Below are 16662 nucleotides of genomic sequence, written 5' to 3' on the forward strand. Positions count from 1 at the left end.
GATCAGACGCCGTAAAACTTTGAAAGCGACAATGACAACAAACAAACGGTTCAAACATCTTGTGATCGTGAGCTTGTATTATTTGGAAGTTGATGTTGTTCCTATTTATAAAGGTGAATTAAAAGTGATCACGTTAACAGGAAAGAGCCAGAAAGAAGTGGACGGAACTACTCGCGAATTTCGACCAGGTGATCGTCCTGAAACGGGGCATGGGCAGTGTCAGATTCAGTCGATCCTTCGCCAGAACGCCGAATTGTTACCTTGGTCGACGCCCTTTGTTTGTCTACGGTAGACAGTGTAGTATATGGAAAAACCATGTAACTGGAATTGTTAATAATCCTTTACATACCGTGAAAATTGTGACCGATAGCACTAGCAATCCTAGGTCAGTACATAGCTTGAGTTGAGTAAGAAACTCGTATCCATTATTTTGCCGCAGCTATCTTCGGCTATTGTCGTCCACACTCGGTTTGGTCGATGAAGTCCGATTACCCGACTCGACCCAATAATCACCGGAAGTGGCTGAAACCATTTCAGAAGCAATACGTTCGTCTGCTATTTCATGGATATTTACGTGTTATTACAATATACTTGGTTTTACATATAATAAAACAGATTACATGTCAGCCAGTGATCTATATTTACTAAAGTGTATTCACTTGAAAGTCAAATTCCAAGTTCCCGGATCTCTCGTTGAATAGCCCGTGTCGATACCACTCTTTTTGTAGGGGTAGTTGACGTGATACGTGCAGACGGACAGAGCGGACGCCATCTTGTATTTTGAGCACAAAGTTGAGTTGACACAATGTCCGGAGTAATTCGTGGTTTATTTCAGAGATCTGTTCCGATGTTACGGAATCAGAGCCAGGCAATTCAACGCCGCACAGTTCTAGGTGGGCCAGCAAAAGTGAAACTATCCACTCCGGTACGTGTTTTTAAGTCGTACAGTCGCTGCTAAACTGTCGCTGTAACCGGCGAAATGTTGCCGACGCATGTGGATTTGACTAAAATTCAAGACTGTCTAATTATAATAATGCCATTTCTTGTTTACAGTCTTTTGCACTAAAAGCATTTACGTGGTTTCGTTTAACAGGTTTAAATAAGACACAGGAGAAAAACGCGCTTGTGTATTAAATTGGTTTTATTACCTTTCAAACATCCCACAATGCATTAGTGGGTATCCTTCATGTGTTTGTGATGCTCGGTACGTTTCTTGGATAATAAAAAGGGACCGACGACTGACTTATCCTTATCCTGACCTCCAATCCTACTTAAGGTACTTTTTATTATCCAAAAAACGTAACGTGCGCCTGTGGTCATAGTATGAATGAATGTCACTCAAAAATGGTTCACCAGAAAGATGGAGCCGATTTACTGGGGTATGCTCAGTAGCACAACATTTTACAGAATTTTGTCAATTTTCTTTGTTAGCTAACGCTATAAAATTCTCATGAGAAAGAGATCGTTTGATAGCAAACCGCTAGGGGATGCTGTCAAACATTTTCGTTTTTAACTCTACCTATATAGTATAGTGTTATATAACAATGCAGTTACACTCCAAAGTAGCTTGAGGCGCAACAAACATTGCAGAAAGATTCATTAATGTATGTAAAACATCCACTGAAACTTAATACAGTGGCCCCTCGCTAAGTCGCGGGTGTCGGTGTTTAAAACTTCGCACATTTATGAATAAAAACAAACAGACTCGCGCACAAAGAAAAAAAATGGACATCAAAAACAATACATGTACATACATGTATGTACTATGATTTTGGGAGCCATGGTGATAGCCACGAATTAACCGGGACCGCGAGTTATTGAGGCTCGAGTTAGCGAGGGGCTACTGTATATCGTTCTTCTAATAAATATTTATTCTATCCTTGTTTTGTATTTTCAATAGGAGGGCGTCATAGCTTTCACAGTTATATTCTTTGGCCTGGTGACTGGTCCTGCATGGATCCTGACACACATAGAAGAATATAAGAAGAGGTCATAATATGGTGACTGGACTGTGATTAGTTTTCTCTGGACGCTGTACTTGGCACGAGGTGGATGATTGAAGATGGCAACTGATATAACAGATGAAGAGGATTGACTATGAATAGCCAACTTCATTTGCTGTGTGATTGCTGGACTCTTGTACCACCTGTTTCACCTAAAACTGTCATTATAATTACTCTTTTCTTTGGGTTCCAGTAGAAACTCTAGTTTGGCTTCTGTGTGTAATTTTGAAAAGTTGTATGAAACAAATTAAATTCAGTTTAATATTATAATATAAATAAAGGTGTACTCATTTGTCTAACCATCTGTAAGCAGTGGTTGTAATTCTACTATTAAGCAGTACTCCATTTTCATGAGTGACAAAGTCGACAAAAAACATGAGATTATGTTGTAGTGAACATATTATGATTTTTACTGTCACCGCCATAATATTTCATATACTGAAACTGCAACATTACCAACTAAGTTGCTGACTGGTTTTTAATGAGTCTTGAGATCATTACGAGATTTAAACATGTTAGGTCAAACCAATAGAATAGAATTACTTTTCTTGTTAAATTTATTTCATTCAATTACGGAAAAGTTATCAAATTAAACAAAATGTATGTAATAACTTCTAGACACTTGGGTCACTGCTGCGTTGCAAATAAGTTTGCTCTATTTTCAATGCAGGCAAGGCATGCATAGCAAATGAGTCGCCAACATAGCTGGCAATGTTACTGTTTTAGTTAATAAAAGTAGATGGAAATGACAGTGAGACAGCATGTCCATAATCTGAAATGCCCTCAGAATTCCTAATCTTGCGAAAACTACAGTTTGAAATGAAACTTGGTCTATAGGTTCTAATGGATAATCCACAAACCTGATTACTTATGGCTCAATTCCATGCATAATAATTAGCAAATTAAGTTACATGTAGATAATTTCGGTTGGATGAAGTCTGAAAATGGGAACTTGTCCGCACTTGTATCTTAGATATGCCTGAGCTGGTCTCAATCATATTTCCCACATACATTGTACATTTTAGATGTTGTATGCATTTCAGTTGATCTTGTAATGGTCTTGAAATGACCATGTTAAAATGACCACTTTATCTCATCATAAAACTAGGTCTTTGATCATTGTTTGACTTTTCCTGAATACTGGTATTCAAATTTATATAATGCGAATATATTACAACGAAGCGCATAATTGCGTGAAATTAGTTTAGAACGATCGGTTTGTTTTATTGATGGTGCCGTCGATTGCTTCTTGAGTGTAACAACAAACTGGCTACATTTTAAAAACAATCGGCGACGAAAAGGTTAATGAGACAACTGTGATCTCATTTGTGCCGAACAAACCCGGAATGTGACGAATCGTTTGTATAAAAACAAGATTTGGATGGCAACGATTCAAAATCTACCGATAACTAAATTCTGTACAGTCGTCACTGTTGTGAAAAGCATTTGTGTGTTTGAAATAGTCCAGGGAAAAAAGGTGTTTAGAGTGACCACTGTTGTCTTTTAATCAGCTTCGAAAATTTTTTGTGTTCTATATACTCTGCCATTGAGGAAATTACACAAGCTGACACTAGATCATTCTTCAGTGCAACAAGATATCTTTTCGTTTAGCTCAGAAACTGTACAAAACTGCCCTTTTTAGGGCCACCACATCCTCCAGGATGAGACGTACCGTGTTTTAACAAGTGTAACAGTTTGATTTAGCTGTGGGTCCGTTGCTCTTTTTGTGTCTGAGTTTAGTCTTTGTGGTGGTTTTTTGACTCCCGTGTGCGAAGCACAAAAGGGAGTCTTTGCAGTTACCCTGTCTGTATGTCTGTATGTATGTATGTATGTATGTCACTTTTTTTGTTCCACCGTTATCTCAAGAACCACTAATCAAATTTTTGTGAAACTTGGTACATAGATGCTCTAGGATAATGCGCAGAGTTGATTAGGTTTTGGTAAAAATCTATGAATATTAATTACCTAATTTGCATGATAATTAGCTGATTTTTAGCTCTTCCAAGACTGTTCCACTGATATCTGAAGAACCACTCATTGGATTTTGATGAAACTTGGCACATGGATGCTCTGAACTAGTGCGCAGATTTGATTAGTTTTGGGTAAAAATCTATGAATATTAATTATCTAATTTGAATGATAATTAACTGATTTCAAGCTGTTCCATGACTGTTCCACTGATTTTTGAAGAACCACTCATTGGATTTCAATGAAACTTGGCACATGGATGCTCTGAACTAATGCGCAGATTTGATTAGTTTTGGGTAAAAATCTGTTAATATTATTAATTACCTAATTTACATAATGATTAATCAATTTTCGGCTTTTCCACTGATATCTCAAGTACTAATCATAACATTTCAATAAAACTTGGTACATAGATGTCATATGACACTGCACAGACCTGGTAGTGTTTAGGGTAATATCAGTACATATTAATTACCTAATTTGCATAATTAATTAATTTTCAGCTTTTGATATTTCGAGTAGTAATGATCACATTTCAATGAAACTTTGTACATAGTTACTTGAGGATTGTGCAGAGACCTAATAAGTTTTTGGGTAAATATTTGTGCATATTAATCACCTTATTAGCATAATTAGTTAATTTTCAGCTTTTCACCTGATATCTCAAGTACTAATCATCAAATTTCAATGAGACTTGCGACATTTTCTAGGACTATGCAGAGACCTGATTAATTTTGGAATAAATAATTGTGCCTATTAATTACCTAATTTGCATAATTAGTTAATTTTTTGCTGTTCTATGGCTGTTGCACTGATGTCTACAAACCACTCATTGAATTTCAATGAAACTTTTAAAGAGTACCCATCACATTTCAATGAACCTAGGACTATACACCATATTAGTTTTTGGTAAATATATATGCTTCTTAATCACTTAATTAACATAATTAATTAATACTGATATCTCAAGTATTGATCATCACATTTGAATAAAACTTGGTACATAAATGCTCTAGGACAATAGACAGCCTGATTAATTTTGGGTTAAAATTTGTTCATATTAACTCTCTAATTAGCATAATAATTAATGTTTTTTGGGTTCTAATCACATTTCAATGAAACTAGGTACATTGTGCAGACCTTATTAGTTTTACACTTAAATCTGTTCATATCAGTTACCTGATTTACATAATTAGTTTTCAGCTATTCCATCAATATCTCAAGTACAAGTAATTTTGAATTAATTTTTACTGTGTCTTCAATACTCTCAGCACACGGGAGTTCTTTCTAAGCTTTCTTTGATTAGTTGGTGTCATCAAATTTGTTAATTTCAGACATTAGGATTGTTATCGACACAGAAGAGCTATGCCCGCCCTATAAACTAGCCTAACACAAATGTGCGTCGCCAATAGTGCAGTGGACGGTTGGGCGTTATGTTTGCTACAATGGATTTGTTTATCATAAATGTCTACTCAACTAACCAAAACATAATTGTTTACAAAGCCTGACACGTTTCGATCTGACTAATTTCACGCAATTGTTTGTTGTATGAAGTCTAAACCACAGTGACCATGCTTAACTATGTTTTGACAATGACTCAACAACCGAGAATGGAGGTAAATGCATTCCTTTTTCAGTTTACCTTTCAAAATTTACTAATTGCCATTCTTTTTGGCCAAAATCAATTCCAACAGATCATACCTCCATCTATAATTCACTTATTCATTGTGTCAGAATTCCTTCGGGAATTTCCAGGGAATTGCGTTGGTGACCCACCATATTCTGATTCGTTAGTAACAGATTTTACCTATCAGGTCAAAGGACGTTGCAGGTCAAATCTTGTAAGAAAACATGACAAACTGCTTTGCATTGAATTTGCTAATAAAGGCCACAGGCCCTTAATAATTTTTGACAAATAACATAAACTATGGTGGTAAGTAGTTAATATTGAAATAAAATTGTTACTCATTGTAAAAGTGTTGTGAAAAGATGACACAACTAATTTCACAATTTTATTTTCCCCAAATGGTCGTAATATTCCCCTCAATCTAGCACGTAGTGAACTAAAATTGGCATTTGCATGCTGTTCTAACTTGGTACCGACTTTGAACACAAGTTTTTCAGATCTAATAATGGCAAAATAACAAATATTTTAATTAACGAATATTGTTCTTGACCAATTGCAATCAAACTTTACAAGCTCAAGCTCAGATTTTGTTGAAAATAAGGACAGAGATGCTCTGGGATAATGCGATAAGTTTCTGGTTGCAATCTGTCATATTAACTAACCAATATCTCAACCACTCATTAGATTTCAATGAAACTTGGTACATAGATGCTCTGGGATGAGCCACTCGTTAGCTCCGCTGGCGGAGCTTATATGAGTGATTGTCCGGTGTCGTCGTCCGTGTCAATGTTTTACTTTTTCGACTTCTTCTTGAAAACTACAAGCCTGAATGCTTTGATACTTCGTGTATATGTACCTTGGGTAGACCTCTCTCAGATTTGTTCATTTCATGATGATATCTTCAATTCTCTAATTTTGGTGAATATTTTTGTCATTTTTGGTAAAAAGTGATATTTTCGACTTCTTGTTAAAAACCGCAAGTCCAATTGCTTTGATATTAAATATATAGGTACTATATGTGGACCTCTCTCACATTTGTTCATTTTGTAATGATATCTTCAATTCTCTAATTTTGGTGAATATTTTTGTCATTTTTGGTAAAAAATTATATTTTCAACTTCTTGTTAAAAACCGCAAGTCCAATTGCTTTGGTATTACATATATAGGTACTACATGTGTACCTCTCTCAGATTTGTTCATTTTGTGATGATGTCTTCAATTCTCTAATTTTGGTGAATATTTTTGTAATTTTTGGTAAAAAGTGATATTTTCGACTTCTTGTTAAAAACCAAAAGTTCAATTGCTTTGATATTACATATATAGATACTACATGTAGACCTTTCTCAGATTTTTTCATTTCGTGATGATATCTTAAATTCTCTAATTTTGGTGAATATTTTTGTCATTTTTGGTAGAAAGTGATATTTTCGACTTCTTGTTAAAAACTGTAAGTCCGATTGCTTTGATACTATACATATTGTTCATTTTCTAATGATGTCTTCAGTTTTTTAATTGAAATGTGCATTGCTAACAGCGGAGCTATCTCAGCCGATAGGCTGCTTGTTTAGATTAGGGTTAAATTTTGCAATTACTAAATACCTAATTTGTATTAATTAACCAATTTCAATGTGTTCCACAAATATCTTAAGTGTCATGAATTTTCAATAAAACCTGGTACATACATGTAGCTGCTTTTGGGTAATCCAAAGATTTGATTACTTCAGGGTTGAAATCCATGCACATTAATTGCCTACTTTGTATAAATGGGTTCATGTGACCTCATTAATATGCGCAAGTGTCATCTTCTGCACTGTTGCATTACATACAGTATTCCTTATTTGTACTTCATGCCTGCAATACCTCCAGCACATGGGAGTTCTTTCTAAGCTTTCTTTGATTTCCCATAGAGTCCCATGTATTAATATTGAAATCTACATACCGGGGTACACATTAATATCACTTTTATCTGAAAAATTAGGTTAGACCCCCAATTTTGCAAAATTTTTATAAATTTCATGTATTGTGCCACTTTTTCCTGCATAAATTAGGCAATTTTCCCGTAATTCAATGACCACTTTGATTAAACTCTGTGCATATGTGATTTAAAATAAATCACAGACTGCAAACAACAGATATACAAACAAATGTATTCCTTTCTGTGAGTATAAATTCAATACTATGGAGTACCTTACTTTTATATTGCTTCTCATTTAAAGAACTAATCTTAATCTTAAATTTTTAATTCATTTATATGCCTCTCATTAAAATCAAATTAAAAATTAAGTTTAGTAGTTTCTAAATGCAATAATTAGTATGGTATATTACATGCTGCTTAAAGTGTATTTTTTAATTTTTCATAGACAGCAGTGTGATGTGTTTATGACTGTAGAATGCTGGCTACTTACAATGTTGTCATGCATTCAATTACATAACCCTCTGACCTGCTGTCCCACCCACCCATGTGTAGCTGAAAATAACCCTACTCAAACTGTGGAGGCTAAAAAGCTAGTTACAATTTGGTCATGCTTGGTATATTTAATCATGGCTGTGTACAGTTTTTCTCCTTCAATACCGCGAAAAAATATATCTCTTCTCAGACAATTTTGCAAAAAACGTGGACCCCCTCCTCGTTTTTATTACATGGGTTATAAATTACCTTGACTGTTTTTCTGCCAGAATAAACGATTTTTAATGGCTTAAATGATGGTTTAAGCAATTTATGAGCTTTGTATTTATAATTTCAGTAATGAATGCTGATATTGTAGACACCTTTTTAGACATTTTTGCACATTCCAGACACTTTGGCCCAAAAAAGGTCCCCATTTGGTGACACGTACATGTATGTATACAGCTTTCCAATGAAAATTCAATAGGAAGTTGCCATTCATAAACTGAGCTAAACATTAAATGAAATTTTGAAAAATGAATTTTTTTTGAAACAGTACCTACCATATATGTAGTGAATGAAGCATTCATCCCCGTCTCTGATATTATCAGATTCAACATGTAGTTTCAGTATTAGAACCATTCTGCTGACAGTATAGAAACATGTCCATTGGACTGTGTCTGGATTGCGTCTTGCAATAACTGGCAAAACATAAATTATTCAGAGCAAAGTCCTAAGGTTGACTTGGAAACTTGGTAATTTACGACTCGTTTATACCCACCATGTCACGTAAGCTACACTATTGCATTCTGGGTGATAGTTCTGGTCTTCATACCTATTAGTGTTTTATACACATTTGGAATCAGACTAAACATGGCCGGGTTTATTCACTTTTTTCTTAATCGTTCAGTTATTCTGTCTAGGAGAGGACACCAATTTGCTGCATGGAGACAAGTCCGTACTGGTCCACCTTTAAAAAATGTCACAGGAGTGGTATGTATTAAAGCTCATACTATTTCCTAAACTTCAATTTTAAAAGAAGAAACCTTCAGTTTTTTAGATCTGTTGAATCTAGATTGTTTTATTGTTTTTTTAGATCAGTTGAATCTACATTGTTTTATTCTGCTTCAAGATTGTCTGCTCTGTGGATAGCAGTATATCAAGCAAAATACTGCAATGGCAGCCATTTTGAATTGTACTGGAATTGTATATTTTACAGTGTAAACCATTTTGCATAAACATTATTAATTGATCGGCACACTTAATCTTTTCAGTTAAGCAATGTATTCAAGGTAATATACAAAATTTGTGTCTGACCTAGGGGTGAGAGTATATAGTACGTTGTTCTAAATTCCAAGAACAGAGATGAAATACCTGAGTTATCCAAATGCATGTTTACATTGTACAGAAAGCAAAACAAAAATGATTTCTATCCTGTGTTCCTGTTATCACTTTGCGCAAATGTGATAATGTATTTCTGTTATATTAAGGTAGAAAATACGTTTTCTTGAAAAATAATAAGATTTTGATGATTATTTATATTTATGACAGTTACCAATCACAAAAAAAAAAATTCTAGCAATTTTCACTGTCTTTTGAAATAATTACCAAAATGCTACTTTTTGACATGAAAAATTGACAAAATAAGATTTATGTTATCTAAATCCATAAAGTACAACCTTTAGGTTACAATAATATTTTTTTTCAAGATTTTCAAATCAAAGCCCACAATTCCAAAACTAATTTTGCCTTACACAAAATTCATTTTTCACTAGCTCACTCTAACTGAATCAGTTTCCCAATCTACAATGTGACCAATTGCCTATAATCTTAAGGGTTGTTTTCATGTTATTTTGTATAGGATTCCTCTATAGCCTTTATGGTACTGTTTTTTGGTATGTGTACCGGACCTGCTTACATCCTGACTCACGTGGATGACTACAGACAGCTACCAGATACAAGACCGGCATCTTTGAAAAATTAGCTGAACCGGGATATGCAGTCTCATGGAGTGGAATAAACATAAATGCAGACTGTAAAATTATTGATAATTATTTCCATTAGTGATTTATCTTTAGATGATATTTTGTTTGAATAACCGGACTATGATTTTAGGGAATGTGATGTTTTTGTTTTCTTAATTTCTTATTGTTGCTAGTCCCATCAATACTGAAAGATTTCGACTTGTGAGATGTATACGAAAATGTCTAATTGCACTTGATAAATTTCAAACTACTGGAATATTTACAAGTGGCTTGCAACAAGGTTCAAGATACTGGTTCAACAAGATATGAAGAAATATAGATCATCGATAAAATTGGTCATGGAGAAAGCAACACTAAGAAGTCCTAGCTCCAGCATTTCTACAATTCAAATTAGTTCATGAGTGGTGATGCGTTCCTGTGAGTGGGAATAATTTAGCATTACTGGTACATTCCTTTACTCTTTACATAATCTGACAAAATTTAAGTTAATAAATAAAAAATTTTGAATGTCAGTTGTCTGGATATTAATTATACACATCCTGGTACGCATAGTTCTATGAGAACAGGGACTTATAATTTCCGCAATGCACCTGTATTTCAGACATGCATGGGATGATTTCATTCAAACTTCACACACACATCATGCATCATATACATATACACATGCATTTGATACATGAGCAAATTTAAGATCGCTGAATGGCAGCCATTTTAGTGCTAAAAAATAATCAAAATCCAACATTTCGGGCTATTCCAGGCTCCACTTTGATATACATGTATTTCCAGGCTATATTAAAAGATTTACATTAAAAGTTGATGTAAGGGAAATGCTCAATCAAGGTCAACATTTTCCATTGAATTTATTGCAATTCATACACACATTAAAAAAACTACATTCTCTGAGTTGAGAATGACCTCTGAACTGTAGATTTCATACAGTACACTGATGTTTGCAGTTGAAGAAATTAACCATCCATCAGCAAGATATACATAATAAAAAAAAAAAAAAAAAGCAACAGTGTTAATAATTGGTGGAATTCCATGCTTTTCTAGAAAGACTTTTTAAGGTTTATAAAAATGTGAATTTTGGAATTTTAATACATTCAAGGAATTCCAGGGGATGTACTAACCATGTAATATGTAACATATAATGTATAATGTAGGTGTAAAGTTTGATTGCAATCAGTCAAGGCACATCAGAGATAAAGTTGTGGACAACAAAAACAAAATGATATACATAAGGTCTTGCGTTCAATGTACAAAATGGCTTGGATCATGAACAAATGGATGTGCATTTGTATTTCAGGATGCATGATGTGACATTTGAATGTGATCAGGCATATTCGAACACAAGGCCGATCCACAAGTTCTAGTATTCGAACCGTGTCATAACAGGAATTATATACCAGTTTCATAAATATATTAAAATACAGTTGTTGTAAACTTCTACAATGGCAATCATAAACGTCTTGGTCATTTGTAAGAACAATACAATTAAATAAAAATATAGCCAGTCAAAACAATGTCACATGTAACAAATTAAATTTATTATCAAGCACAGCTCAACATGACAGTTCATTTAATCATAATTAATACACGCGTATGAATATTTAAAAACAAAACACAAATTTAAAATCATTTATTCCAGCATGTACTGCTATACATCAAAGCAAGTTAGTAAATAATACTGTTTCAATGATGTTTCAGTAGATATCTCTGAATAATATATAATTGGTTTAAAATAAAAGAAATCTAATCCTGTAGCAGCTATTTTGTGTCATAACTATTTTGGAGTTTTTTACTTTTATACAAAATGTTACCTTAATCCTATTTTCCATCCTATTAACCCCATCCAAATGTTGGAGCAGCATTTTACACATTTCCATGAATTTTTCAATGATTATTAATTTTTGAACCAAATGGACATAATTTTCCATTGGCTTTAGGTCTTGATCAAAATATTTAAGAAAAGCATGCAGATTTATTTGGTATCTAGTAGTTTTGGCTGGTTAAACAAAAACTCCACAATGCATCCTGCTCTTCTTAAGATAAACCCATTGACCTGCCAAGAGTTGACCTCATTAAAACGTCCGAGTAGATAGACGTTAATGCATTTTTTTATTTATTCATACATTGCCAATGTTTATATCCAGTGACTTACCCTGTGAGGAACACTGTCACAAAAGGTCTACTCTGTTTGTAACAAGAGCTACACGCTTGAAATGTATTGATACAAAATGAGTCAGAATCAGGAAGTCACAGGCTGTGAAATTTTAATGTTTGTCGTCAATTCTATGCTGGCTGCTGGTGTTGTATGTTGATTACTATCTACCAAGGTTCTTTCAGACCTAATCCAACAGGTGTTTATATGCATTAAACAATAATCAGTACATCATCTTAATTCCAGATAATGGTTTTATTATGAATGATGATGTGTCTACTACATAGCTTGATACATACTTTAGATATAATTCAGATTGAAGCAATGTACTACTGACAAGTAATACACTAAAAAAAAAAAATTCAGTACAGTTCAAATATCATGTAGAGTTTATAAAATAGCAAATGAATTTATAAAATACTGAACACGACACAATATATACATATTAAAAAACATTATCTACAGTTTGCAAATGTCATATCAGGTTTTACAGGGTGAAAAAATGGAATTATCGTAAAATGTAGAAAAGTTTATAGGTATGATTGTAGTTTTTATATAAAGACTGTTTAAATATTTAAGTTTAATTTGATATGGGTATGTCACACTAGTGAAATGAATAACATATGAATGAAATTCAGTTAATAATTAACCAAAATTTAATGCGGGTTAGGAACAGGTTATTATGTGTAGGGGTCAGGTCAGTTCAGTTCAGTTTAAGGGTCAACCTGGTTTATTTTATATTTTGCTACCGAGAATTAAGATATATGTAAAAAATATTAATAGCAGAGTTCTAATTTTTACTGTTGACCATATTACATATACCGTAAAATCTGTATTAGAAGCCGCATCCCTAATAGAAGTCGCACCCATTCTTTTTGAATAATTGAGAACCAAAAAATAATCATTACTCATATGTGTAAATGCTCTAATAGAAGACTGCATTCCCTCTGTTGCATTGTACCATTTTAATAGAAGCTGTGGTTTCTAATACAGATTTTACAGTACTACAAGGTGTTTTCACGATGTTGAGGATTTAATGGAATTGGTGCAAAATTTGCTGTGATTCTCAGTGTGTAATTTTCATTGCTAAAACTGTTTGGCGATTTTGAAAATTTGTTAAACAGTATTTTGTACATGGAAATTAGTTAAGCAACCAGCACACGTCTTCAGCAAGATTTTTTTCAGTTGCAAACACATTTTTTTCTTTTTTTTTAACATTGATGTTCACTTTTAAAATCTTGGGATTTTGCACGCAAGGTTAATACTCTAAATAGGATTAAAACAGATATTCCATTGAATTCACAGAAAAGCTAAACACAATTGAGTGAGCAAAAAACATGCATTGTTGTATTGTGTCTCTACTCAAAAGATATCCTTGAATGTACGTCAAGTGGACTTGATGTTTGTTAGTTCTGTAATTGTGTTGTTGATAATTGCAAGTATGTGTGTGTATGAAAGCTGGATGTTATTATACAGCAAAGACTGAATAAAGAAAATGACAACAATAGAAGTGGATTAGACTAATTGTACTGAATAGTGGGAATCACCATGCATCATCGCCCTCTATAGGCCACATGCATAATTATTCGTTTTGAGTACTGAAATGCTTTGTGGTTTGTGAAAAGTTATCAAAAATTGAGTTCGATAAGATATGTTAATTTAAATGAACAATTTAATTTAATTTTAAATTTTAAGCATGAGTTTAAATTTGACAATATAAAATCATTTATACATCAATTCTAGATATTTGAAATATTAGAAATATCATTATTACCGGGGTATAACACTAAAATAGAATTTATTTTCAAAATTATACAAAATCACACAACAATTTCAAAACTCATTATTGCATATATCACACTGTAAATAAACATGAAAACATTAAGCTGTCATACTTTGAAAAGTTATTTGTATTTTAAAGTGAGCACACTAAACTTAAATCAAACATGATACAAGTGCAAATAAACGAAATTGACATACTCTTATTTATTCAACAAAGGCTTTTGGTATGCTCAATAATTTCAAGGTAAAAATACTACTTTTGATACTGTTCGTAACTGAGTTTTGAGTTGCACTTGATATTTGGGGGAGGGGGTCATTAAAATTTACTTGCAAAGTTGGAAAGTGATGTAATTTAAAATTTTATTTCTGTATTTAAAGCATAAGATTAATAAGCTATTCTATAGGTGGTAGGAGACATAAAATTACCTCCTCCCCCTAGCATCAGAATCAACACTAGTGAACACTGGTTAACAACAAAAAAACCAGAGAATGTAAAACTGTACCATAGTCAGCTTCTTTTGGTTAATTTAGAAGCGCACCAGTTTATGTGAGTGACCCTTTGAGAAGGTTATTGTAAATAGAACAATGTGTATTCGATGACTAAAAATCTCACCAAAACGAATGTTTTTTGCTCACATGAGTGAATAGTGTAGTTTCATTCCTGGAAAAAAATCACAGGGCATTAGATATGCCTGATAAATGGTTTGTAGTTAGTTGTTAGGCATTACTATGGTTACCATGCATGTAGCTAATATAAGTAGGTGATTTTTCGTTCATTGTGAGATCTCACATAATGCGTGAAAGGTGCAGACTGAACGTCTGCTGCAAAAATCAAATGACTTGATTTTGAACCTGCATTTCTTTTTACAGTTCAATGTCGAAATTTCATAAGGGAATATAAAGCTATACTACCGTAAGTTAGGAAAAATTGACAATCATCAGATGTTTATAGCACATTAGTAAGCCCAAAAAATAGTTACACGTTTGTTGAATTTCATGCAAATGTTTGATGTCACAATGACGCTATGGCCTTCATTTGTCCTGTTTGTAAGTTCTATTTCAAGCATAACAGTGAGTGGGAACCTGTCTAATACAAAAATATATCACAAATTTGTAATTTAACAAACTATTAAAATGATATCAACATATCTGAAGCAATAAATTATTATTATTTACAATTCAGAAACATTTACTATATACAATATAATGTAAATTTGACCAGAGCAGAGAAGAACATGGGTCCACATATTTGGTAACTTTTACTGCAGAAAAATAATCAACAAATGTCCAAATTTACATTTCAGCCTCAGTTTTAAATGCCCATTAAAAAGAAAATGAATATTGAAAAAGTTATTAATTTTAAGTTGCATTCCCACATTGTATTTGCAGAACACCTCCCAATGATTATCGTGATAACCATGAGAAATGATAAAATCAGTTGTTATGGCAACAAATCCTGAAGCTGATCTGCACTTGGCAGAAACAAGGACATGCAAAGTGAGAATGTAATTTTACCAAATTATGCAGTCTTTGTTTTAAATGCTTTACCATGCAGTGAATTCACTTACAATATTTTGTGAATGCTTAGCCTCGATTTCTTAAGGTGAATGTATATAAAAACTGTATACAATGTATTTATAAAACTTTACAATTCAGCCTTATGTTTCCAATGTTTGTATCGATAAATTGCAGTAAAAAATCAAAAACCATTTTCACAATTCCACTATTGTTGTCTTCCCATAATTTACAAAAGAAACAAATTTTCCACAGTTATTCTGGCCACTCACTAATTGAGTGTGTAAACCACTGGTAACTATTTCTCTGACTGAAATCTGTAAAATATAAAAAAAAAAAAAAATTATTCCTTTTTAACATTAATAGTCATTGACCAATCAGATTCCATTACTGTGTTTGCACACAGCTCCTTAGCACAGGCTGATAAGTCATAAACATTAGCCTGTGCTAAGAAAACGTGCAGAAACACTTAAATGGGCTAAGAAATGCTAAAAACGGGTTACAGTGGGCGCAACATATCTACCGTATATACACCTAACTCCCACACCTGGTAGACAATTACCAAGAGACTTTGCTGCATCCCCAGACACTCAAGTGACTGTTGTAGATGCAATAAAGTGACATACCCGCCTATGTGACAGTTAATCAAAACAACGAACCAGGGTTCACACCCCTAACATATAATGGAATTACCCTCGTGAGTACAGTTTAGTTTTGTTATACAATTATTGCTATATTGTCAAAGTGTGTAGATGAAGAAACTTGGAATGAGATTATTTGTCTCTTCTTAGGTAAAAATAGTTTATTGATGATCGCCAAGGAAGTTGGACTAGCAACAGCAACGGTTCAAGATATTGTGCAGTATTTCCATTTCAACGGTTGGATACAGTCCGACAGGAGGAGTGGCCATCGTCAACTTAAGCCTACACAAGAAATCGTTTATCAAATTTCGTCTCAGATCTCTAGGATTATTGTAACTGGTATATAGTGGAAGAAGATTGCAACAAAATATTGAGTGGACGATAAGTGTTCTGGCAAACTGGCAATATAATTTGGAATAACGCCAACATTCTCATTGATAACAAGAGTGTGTGTTATCTAGATTTCATTTTAAAGGGCATTGTCTATATCTCAGACCTTTATATTTCAAATGGAAAAATAAAAAATTGGACACAACTACAAGAAATTGGGTTTACTCCTAGACAATATCTCCTTTGGCACGGCATAATTTCCGC

The 16662-nt window shown here is 33.4% G+C and overlaps 2 protein-coding genes and 2 long non-coding RNA genes across 6 annotated transcripts in view; 2 read left to right on the forward strand and 2 right to left on the reverse strand.

The window, feature by feature from the left end:
- LOC100373358 (BTB/POZ domain-containing protein 7-like) overlaps positions 1–8628 on the reverse strand; it is a 51759-nt gene extending 43131 nt beyond the window's left edge. The window contains exon 1 of one of the 2 annotated variants that reach the window (XM_085491528.1): positions 8548–8628. The gene's annotated coding sequence lies outside the window, so the exon portion shown is untranslated. Of the gene's footprint in view, positions 1–349; positions 524–8547 lie in introns of those variants that run through there. The other variant, XM_085491525.1, reaches the window with a different exon arrangement.
- LOC102800874 (uncharacterized) lies at positions 709–2302 on the forward strand. The gene is made up of 2 exons (XR_438252.3): positions 709–925; positions 1901–2302. It is a non-coding gene; the product is annotated as an uncharacterized LOC102800874 (long non-coding RNA).
- A 169-nt stretch (positions 8629–8797) lies between the features above and the next one.
- LOC144350282 (uncharacterized) lies at positions 8798–10481 on the forward strand. Its single transcript, XR_013420204.2, has 2 exons — positions 8798–8977; positions 9846–10481. It is a non-coding gene; the product is annotated as an uncharacterized LOC144350282 (long non-coding RNA).
- Positions 10482–11494: 1013 nt separating this feature from the next.
- The window catches only part of LOC102802144 (uncharacterized), a 49307-nt gene continuing 44139 nt past the window's right edge, over positions 11495–16662 (reverse strand). For both annotated transcript variants that reach the window (XM_085491536.1, XM_085491540.1), the window contains one exon: positions 11495–15744. In XM_085491536.1, coding sequence (XP_085347662.1) covers positions 15726–15744 — 19 coding nt within the window. In that variant the 3' untranslated portion in view covers positions 11495–15725. The remainder of the gene's footprint in view (positions 15745–16662) is intronic.

The sequence above is a fragment of the Saccoglossus kowalevskii genome, chromosome 2 (assembly GCF_978046115.1).
Source record: "Saccoglossus kowalevskii chromosome 2, keSacKowa6.1, whole genome shotgun sequence".
In the NCBI taxonomy this organism is placed as follows: domain Eukaryota; kingdom Metazoa; phylum Hemichordata; class Enteropneusta; family Harrimaniidae; genus Saccoglossus; species Saccoglossus kowalevskii.